This window comes from Stegastes partitus, unplaced genomic scaffold (genome assembly GCF_000690725.1).
Source record: "Stegastes partitus isolate 25-593 unplaced genomic scaffold, Stegastes_partitus-1.0.2 Scaffold717, whole genome shotgun sequence".
Taxonomy (NCBI): Eukaryota; Metazoa; Chordata; class Actinopteri; family Pomacentridae; genus Stegastes; species Stegastes partitus.
The window spans coordinates 158,827-167,853 of NW_007578448.1; the positions used below are offsets into that span (position 1 = coordinate 158,827).

Consider the following 9,027-nt stretch of genomic DNA (forward strand, 5'->3'; position numbering starts at 1 on the left):
GTGAAGGGAGGAAAGATTGCTGTGCCAACAGTTGATATTTCACTTCCGGCAGGAAAAATTGAGGGTGATATCAATGTTGAAGGGCCATCTGGAAAAGGAAAGATTGAAGGGCCAAAAGTTAATATTGATAAAAAAGGTGGTGGACTCCACATGCCAACACTTGACATAAATCTACCTAAGTTTGACCTTGACTTCAGTCTCCCCTCTGGTCGGAAGGATAAAGGCCTCAAACTGGACACTGGTGTTTCAGGAGATTTGGAGATGCCTGGTCTCAAAGGAGATATTAATGCAGACAAGTTGAAAGTTAAGGGTACAGGCATAGAAACAGGTGGAGTAGAAGGTCCAGGTGGTTCCCTCAAACTCCCCACAGTCAAACTGCCAACATTCGACATCTCCGCTCCAAAGGTGGATCTCGACTTTGGCCTCAATAAACCTAAAGGTGATGATGTGGAAGTGGAGCTTCTGAAGGCAGAGGGAGGTAGGCCTTCTTCAGGGGGCAGCTTTGACCTACCTGATGTTTCCCTCAAAGTCCCTGGTTTCACTCTTCCCAGGTTTGGTGCAAAGACAAAGAGCGGTGATTTTGAGACATCAGGACCAAAAGGAGGTGTTTCCCTCAGTCCACCACGTGTGGAAGGAGAGATTAGAGCACCGTCAGTCGAGTTTGATGGAGATGGCAAAGTCAAGATGAAGAAACCTAAACTCAAAATGCCATCATTTGGATTATCGAAAAAGGATGCAGATGTATCCGTGTCTTGCCCTGATGTCGATGTGAAAGTGAGAAAGGGGAAAATTGATGTTCCAAAACCAGAAATCAATGTCGAGAGCCCAGATGACAAGTCAAAATACAAAGTGAAATTTCCCAAGTTTAAAATGTCATCACCAAAAGGTCAACTTCCAGAAGGAGATGTTAATGTTAAAGTGGAAGCAGATGCTGAAGGAAAAGGTGGCTTCCATGCACCTGGCGTCACACTCAAACTGCCAAAGTTCTCCATGCCAGGATTTGGCTCAAAAGAAAAAGATTTAGGAAAGCCAAGTGGAGACCTTGAAGCGAAGGCCAAAGTAAAGATGCCTTCTGTTGAACTATCACTACCAGCAGCTAAAACACCAGAGACTGAGGTTCTTCTCCCCAAAGCAGAAGTTGATGTTTCAGAGGCTGACATTAAAGGGTATGAGGGAAACCTTAAAATTCCCAAAATGCCAACAATTGACGTCTCCATCCCCAAAATAGACCTGGATATGTCCTTGCCAAAAGGAAAGTCCCCGAAGATTGAAGGACCAGAAGTGGGGTTAAAAGGGGGGGAAGGAAAATTTAAAATGCCTCAAATAACAATGCCCTCACTAGACATATCCCTTCCCAAAGGGAAGTCCGGAGAACTTCTTGGACCAGATGTGGAAATAGATGGAGAAGGAGGCAAATTTAAAATGCCTCATGTCAAACTGCCCACTGTTGATATAACCCTACCGAAAGTAAAAACTGGTAAAATCGATAAGCCAGATGTTGACGTAGAAGGAGAGGGGGGAAAATTCAGAATACCTGGTATCAAAATGCCAAACATTGACATATCTAAGGGAAAGACCGGGAAATTAGAGGGACCAGATGTTGAAATTGAAGGAGGAGGAAAGCTCAAAATGCCTCAAGTGAAGATGCCAGATGTTGATATCTCTCTGCCCAAAGGAAAGATTGAAGGACCAGAGGTGGAGATCACAGGGGAAGGTGACAAATTCAAGATGCCACATCTCAAAATGCCCTCTGTTGATATTTCACTGCCCAAAGGAAGGGTTGAGGGCCCAGATGTTGATGTAGAAGGAAGTACTGGGGGAAAATTCAAAATGCCTCACTGGAAAATGCCTGGTTTTGATGTCTCTCTGCCGAAAGGAAAGATTGAAAGTCCAGACATTGACATATCTCTGCCTAAAGGGAAAGTTGAAGGTCCAGAGGTGGAGATAGAAGGAGAAGGTGGAAAATTCAAGATGCCTCATCTCAGCATGCCTTCAGTTGATATAAAGCTACCCAAAGGGAAGTTTGAAGGTCCAGATGTTGAAGTAGAAGGAGATGCAGGGGGAAAATTCAAAATGCCTCACATGAAAATGCCAAACGTTGACATATCTCTACCAAAAGGGAAAGTCGAAGGTCCAGAAGTGGAGATCAAAGGAGAAAGTGGAAAATTCAAGATGCCACACATCAGTATGCCTTCAGTTGATATAAAGCTACCCAAAGGAAAGTTTGAAGGTCCAGATGTTGAAGTAGAAGGAGATGCAGGGGGAAAATTCAAAATGCCTCATATGAAAATGCCAAACATTGACATATCTCTACCTAAAGGGAAAGTCGAAGGTCCAGAAGTGGAGCTCAAAGGAGAAAGTGGAAAATTCAAGATGCCACACATCAGTATGCCTTCAGTTGATATAAAACTACCAAAAGGAAAAGTTGAAGGTCCGGACGTAGAGCTGGAAGGAGATGCAGGAGGAAAATTCAAAATGCCTCACATGAAAATGCCAAACATAGACATATCTCTGCCAAAAGGGAAACTAGAAGGTCCAGAAGTGGAGGTCAAAGGAGAAAGCGGAAAATTCAAGATGCCGCACATCAGTATGCCATCAGTTGATATAAAACTACCCAAAGGAAAAGCTGAGGGTCCAGATGTTGAACTAGAGGGAGATGCAGGAGGAAAATTCAAAATGCCTCACATGAAAATGCCAAAAATTGACATCTCACTTCCAAAAGGGAAAGTCGAAGGTCCTGATGTAGACATTAAAGGAGAAGGTGGTGAATTCAAGATGCCACACATCAGTATGCCTTCAGTTGATATAAAACTACCAAAAGGAAAAATTGAAGGTCCAGAGGTCGAAGTCGAAGGAGATACAGGAGGAAAATTCAAAATGCCTCATATGAAAATGCCAAACATTGACATCTCTGTGCCCAAAGGGAAAGTTGAAGGTCCAGAAGTGGAGTTAAAAGGAGAAGGTGGGAAATTCAAGATGCCGCACATCAGTATGCCTTCAGTTGACATTTCACTGCCCAAAGGGAAGATCGAAGGTCCAGATGTTGAACTAGAGGGAGATGCAGGAGGGAAATTCAAAATGCCTCACATGAAAATGCCAAATATTGACATCTCTCTACCTAAAGGGAAAGTTGAAGGTCCAGAGGTGGAGTTCAAAGGAGAAGGTGGGAAATTTAAGATGCCACACATCAGTATGCCTTCAGTTGATATAAAACTACCAAAAGGAAAAGTTGAAGGTCCAGAAGTGGAAGTAGAAGGAGATGCAGGAGGAAAGTACAAAATGCCTCATATGAAAATGCCAGATGTCGACATTTCTCTACCTAAAAGGAAAGTCGAAGGTCCAGAGGTGGAGTTTAAAGGAGAAGGTGGGAAATTCAAGATGCCACATCTCAAAATGCCCTCTGTTGATGTAAAACTACCAAAAGGAAAAATTGAATGTCCAGATGTTGAAATAGAAGGAGATGCAGGAGGAAAATTCAAAATGCCTCATATGAAAATGCCAGATGTTGACACATCTCTGCCTAAAGGGAAAGTCGAAGGTCCCGAAGTGGAGGTCAAAGGAGAAGGTGGGAAATTCAAGATGCCACACATCAGTATGCCTTCAGTTGATATAAAACTACCTAAAGGAAAAGTTGAAGGTCCAGATGTTGAGTTGGAAGGAGGTGCAGGAGGAAAATTCAAAATGCCTCACATGAAAATGCCAGATGTTGATATTTCGCTTCCTAAAGGGAAAGTCGAAGGTCCCGAGGTTGAAATCAAAGGAGAAGGTGGGAAATTCAAGATGCCACACATTAGTATGCCTTCAGTTGATATAAAACTACCAAAAGGAAAAATTGAAGGTCCAGATGTAGAAGTAGAAGGAGATGTAGGAGGAAAATACAAAATGCCTCAAATGAAAATGCCAAATGTTGACATTTCTCTGCCTAAAGGAAAACCTTCAGTCGAAGGTCCAGAAGTGGACATTAAGGGAGATGGTGGACAGTTCAAGATGCCGAATGTGGGCATTTCTATCCCCAAAGGAAAAGCAAATGTTGATGCAGCAGGAGAGAAATTGGAGGCAGACGGAGGAGGTATCAAAATGCCACATATCAAGATGCCAAAAGTAGATATTTCACTTCCTAAAGGTAAAAGTAAAGACATTGAAGCTCCTGTACTAGAGATGGAAGTCACAGGTCCAGAGGTTAAACTTCCAAAGACTAAATCAGCCGACGCACAGATCAACTTGCCAACGATTAAGGCTGAAGGGGAATTCAAAGTCACATCACCAGATCTGGACACAGGGGCTCACGGAGAAGCTGATTTGCATGTTGAGGGAGAGCACAAAGGCATGAAACTCAAGATGCCAACAATAGATATCAAAGGTCCGAAAGGTGACCTCGAGCTCGATATCGGGCTTCACCGAGGAGAGGGCAAGAAGGATAGAAAAAAAGTCGAGCTCCCCGACTTGGACCTCAACACATCAGGAACTGGCGGCAAAGTAAAGGGGCCTAAAGTCAAAGGAACGAAATTCAAGATCGGAATGCCCAAAAAGAAAGTCAGTGGAAATGTAGTGGCAGACGTTGAAGCTGGAACCCACAACGGACATAAAGATCGTGTCAACATCCCAATGCCGGAGGTGACGTCACCAAGTGTCAGTCTGAAAACAGGAACAGGAGGAGAAGGTGCAGAAATCAAAGTCCCCAGGATACCAGACATAGACTTTGATATCGGTACATCACCAGATGAGGATGACAACAAAACGGAACAAGGCAAGAAAATCAAAATCCCAAAGTTTGGTGTCCCGTTACCTTCCATCTCCTCTCCTGAGAGACAGATGAATATCTATGGGCAAGAAATCGAGTATGAGGGCCCTAAAATGCCCAAAGTAAAGAAAGCTGTTTTTGTTTTGGTGAATCCTCCTACAGCAGATGAACCTTCTCCAAGCACAGGCCTCCTAAAAGAGGAGGCAACAGCTGAAGCTGAGACGGAGGACATCAAAGTGAAGATGCCCAAGATCAAAATGAAGCCAAGTTTTGGGAAGTCCAAGGATAAATCTGCTGCAGAAAAAGGAGGTGAGGAAGAAGAGAAGTCAAAGGGAGGGAAGGTGAAACTGCCAAAAGTGTCATTTTCTTCTGGCAAATCAGGATCGCTTGATGTCGCTCTCAAGGGAGAAGGTTCAAGTTCGAGTCTCAACGGTGAAAAAGACACTCACAAGGGCTCCAAGGACGACAAAGGGACATTTGGCGGTAAACTCAAACTTCCGAAGGTGGAGTTCACTAGTCCATACGGCAAGATGGCTGCAGGGGAGGAGAGCCCAGATCCTTCACCAGGAGAAACCAGGGGAGACGCTAAAGTAAAACAAAGCAAGATGGCCTTTGCGGGTTTCGCTGAGGAGTCTTCGAAGGAGGTAGTGTCATCTCATGCCAGAACAGAAATGCTGGACAGGGACAGCTCAGAGTCGCCTCCCGGTTTCCTGGAGTTCAGCTCGGCGAAAGTCCAGGCGTGGACTGAGATGGAGAGCAGAAGCCGGGAGTCTGAAGGAAGAGAGTCTTCGTCCTGGTTCAAAGTCCCGAAGATGACTCTGAAGCCGCACTCCACAGGTAAGAATACAGGAACCTTCAAATTATCACAATGTGTGCGACACTATGCATAATTTATCCCCGCTATTGCCTTTGGAGTTTGTTTTTGCTCTGTGAATTATTAATCTACCATCTCCTGTTTTGTCTCTGCTGCACAAAGACTAAGTTTCCTTCTTGATCTCGTCACCTATCCTCCTCTCCTTTCCTTGTTTCCTTTGCTGTCCCTTCTGTAGGTTTCCTCCAGATAACCCCAGAGGGTTCTCCGCAGGCCCAGCGAAAGGGCGAGGTGGGCGGCGAGGTCGACGTCTCGGGATCTTTCTGCCTCCACACCTCGGCGCTCGACTTCAGCACCGAGCAAATGTCCGAAGAGAGCCACGTCTCCTCCACCGAGGAGGGAACTGTCACCACGGTGACCAAGACCACCAGAATCACCCGGCAGCTGGTCACCACGGAGCAGCGAACGGGCGAATCTTCGACCACGACGACCACGACCCGCCAGGTGACGGACTTCGACTACTGAGGATGCTGTAACGATATCTTAAATGTTTAGTTTCTTTGTTGTTGTTGTTGTTGTTGTTGTTGTTGTTTTTGGTGAGGTTGCAGTGTTCTCGTAAGCTACGCCTGCAACATGGCAAACCTCTATTGAAGTAGCCCTAAAAGTCTTTATTTTATATTTTATTAGGTGAGGTATGAATGTGATGAAATGACTTTTCATCAACCAGCATTATTGTCATTATTACAGCAACAGAGTAATATATACTACCTTTTATTTTCATTTTACATGTGACTATTTCTTTTTTTTTTCTTTTTTGTTACCGTTCTTTGAGTTTTGTTAGTTTAGTTTTAATTATTTATCCGATTGTGTTTGGGTTTTAAAGGTTTCCCTCTGAATGTAAACGCGTCATATTGCTTCACTATTTATTGTTGTCGGTGCGTTCAGGATGAATAACTCACATCAGCATCATGGATTAGACCGTGATTTTGTGATTAGTTGGAAATGATGAACCACTTCAGCACAGGCCAGAGTAATATTTATGTAAATACAACTATATAATTGCTTTTTTGAAGCTGAATCCCTTCAATCCAAAATGTAATTATTTTCCTATTCACCGGTCGGGAGTAGAAATGGTATTTTTTTGACCTGATAACCTATTTTGTTTGTCTTGAAGGAAAAGTGTGAGCTTTTTGAGATTATAGGATATTCTCATTTTCTGCCATAGATGCCTATTTAGCTGGTGCTGTTTCCCAGAGATAGTCACAGTGAGTGAGCAGGACGACGCTCTGGGCTCTTTTTCTGCTGTGGGGATCAAACCTGCGACCTTCCGGTTTTACAGGTTTACTCTCGAAAACATTTAGGCCAACCTGCTGCTAATCCATTTTATATATTTATGTTTTTACTGTACACTGCCAGAGAAGGACACCACTGTATATTTTGTGACAGCTTTAAGATACACCAGACGCTCAGCTGTAAACCGGGCTGAGCTTCAGCGAGCTGGGAGGAAATGTGGGGATTTATGGACGCTGTTGGGCGCTTTAACCAAATAAATTGCAGGAGTTTTGCGGGTGAAGCTGTAAATCTTGCTCTACCAAATTATATCTCTGTAAGACAAAGAGATCAGCCACGGAGGGGCGAGCCTTGATCGGAGGAGGATCATAAACAAGATGTTTTCTTGTAGTTAAAATGAATTTGTTCTGTTTGATATTTTACATATTTCTAAAGTTATATGAAATAACCATCAGAGTAGCAAAGGCGTTCACCCCTTTATCTCCACCTCTATTTATTTATCTCTACATTGAGGCAGTTTTTATGGCATTAAATCTAAACTTACCTCCTCAGAGTTTTGCAGGATTTTTCAGTTGGATGTAAAACATTTCAGATTGAACACTTTTGATTTAACTCGGTTGATAAGATGCACGGAGAAAGTCCTGACGAATCCACTCCCAGACCGGTTTCACCAACACGTCGACACACTGAGCAGCGTCTACGTGTACGCAGATCTTTACCTTCCTGGTTTAAACGAAGTCTTTACTTTAGATCCTGAGAGTTTTTAGTGCCAAAGTGTTTTGTCGGAGCTGCATTGGAGAGAATGTTGGTTAAGTTGTTCCATCAATAAAACAATATTCACATAAAAAAAAAAAAAAAAACATGTTAAAAAGTTTCGTGGTGTTTTGTTCTGACCTGAATTAGTTATAAAAAGCTGAGAGCTTCTGGGTTTTTCGGCGCGTTCACTTAAAATTTATCAGCCCGATTCATCTATTCTTTATCTTTACACTCTTGTCCTTCGCAGGGTCAGAGAGAAATGGAGTCGATAGAAATGCACACTGATGCAAAGTACATCCAGCTACTGCAACACTACACGACTGCAATCTCATCACTATGAATCAGAATCTAGATTATCTATCATGTGCCATAAGCTTAAGTCAAACTAAAATTCATAATACACTTTCTAAATATCAGAATTTTCCTATTTTTGACTCAACATCTCCAATTTTCTTAATTTTTTAACACTATTTATTCATCTATTTGAATATTTTGCCTCATTTTATACTACTATTAATGTTTTAATTTTTTAATTTTTGGACTTTTAGATCTTCACATCCACCATGCAAATCAAACATCTTCTTCATCATTACATGAGACCTCCGAAGGCACAAACAGATTTCACGTTTGCACAGAGAAGTTTATCTGCATTAAAGAAGAAAGTCATCTGGCTGCTCTCATGCTTCACTTTGCAGCCATATGTTAGTTTGAAGCGCTGACTGAACGAGTGAACACTGCAGCTCCCGTGGTGTGCGCTAATATATATTTATCTTTCATTTCTCCTTATTCATTCTGAGGCAGCTGCTTTAAACATGTAACATGGCTTCTCTGTTTTTCTTTTTAATGCATGTGCCCCGAGCACAAAGAGACAGCAAGTTATGTTTTTAACATCAGTGCAGCTTCATCATCTCAGTTTCTGGGATTAAACGCTGATATTCTGCTTCGGTTTGCATAAAAAGCAGCATAAGGCCTGATCACATTGGAAACACTGCAGGGCCGCTCACTGTTATGTCACAATCTTCACTCCAAAAAAAACAGAACAGTACTGTAGGCATCCACAGTGGAGCAAAAAGCACAGTCACTGCAACATATTTTGAGGAAAACATTGTTCTCAGCCTGAACCATCACCAAGAAACAGAAGAGGCAGAACAAACAGTCACAAGACGCACCATCAGATGAATGAGGCCCTTTGAAAGCCGTGTGGAGAGGAGGACTTTGGAGGAGAGAGTGGTAAACTGTGCACATGGGTGCATGACGTCTTTCCATTGTGTGTGTGTGTGTGTGTGTGTGTTCCAGTCTACTCATCTGCTGCTGTGATGATGCTGTGAAACGTAGGCTCCAGGGTGAGCGTATGTGAGGGCAGATTAATGCGCTATGAGGAGCGATCAGTGCCGCCCAGGGAGAGACTGCAGCGTCACCAGCTGCATTT

General features: G+C 43.1%; 1 protein-coding gene across 1 annotated transcript in view; it reads left to right on the forward strand.

Annotated features, from left to right (window-relative positions):
• The window catches only part of prx (periaxin), a 39,527-nt gene extending 31,819 nt beyond the window's left edge, over nucleotides 1-7,708 (forward strand). The window contains exons 9-10 of the mRNA XM_008291103.1: nucleotides 7-5,578; nucleotides 5,791-7,708. Coding sequence (XP_008289325.1) covers nucleotides 7-5,578; nucleotides 5,791-6,077 — 5,859 coding nt within the window. The 3' untranslated portion in view covers nucleotides 6,078-7,708. The remainder of the gene's footprint in view (nucleotides 1-6; nucleotides 5,579-5,790) is intronic.
• Nucleotides 7,709-9,027: the final 1,319 nt, after the last annotated feature.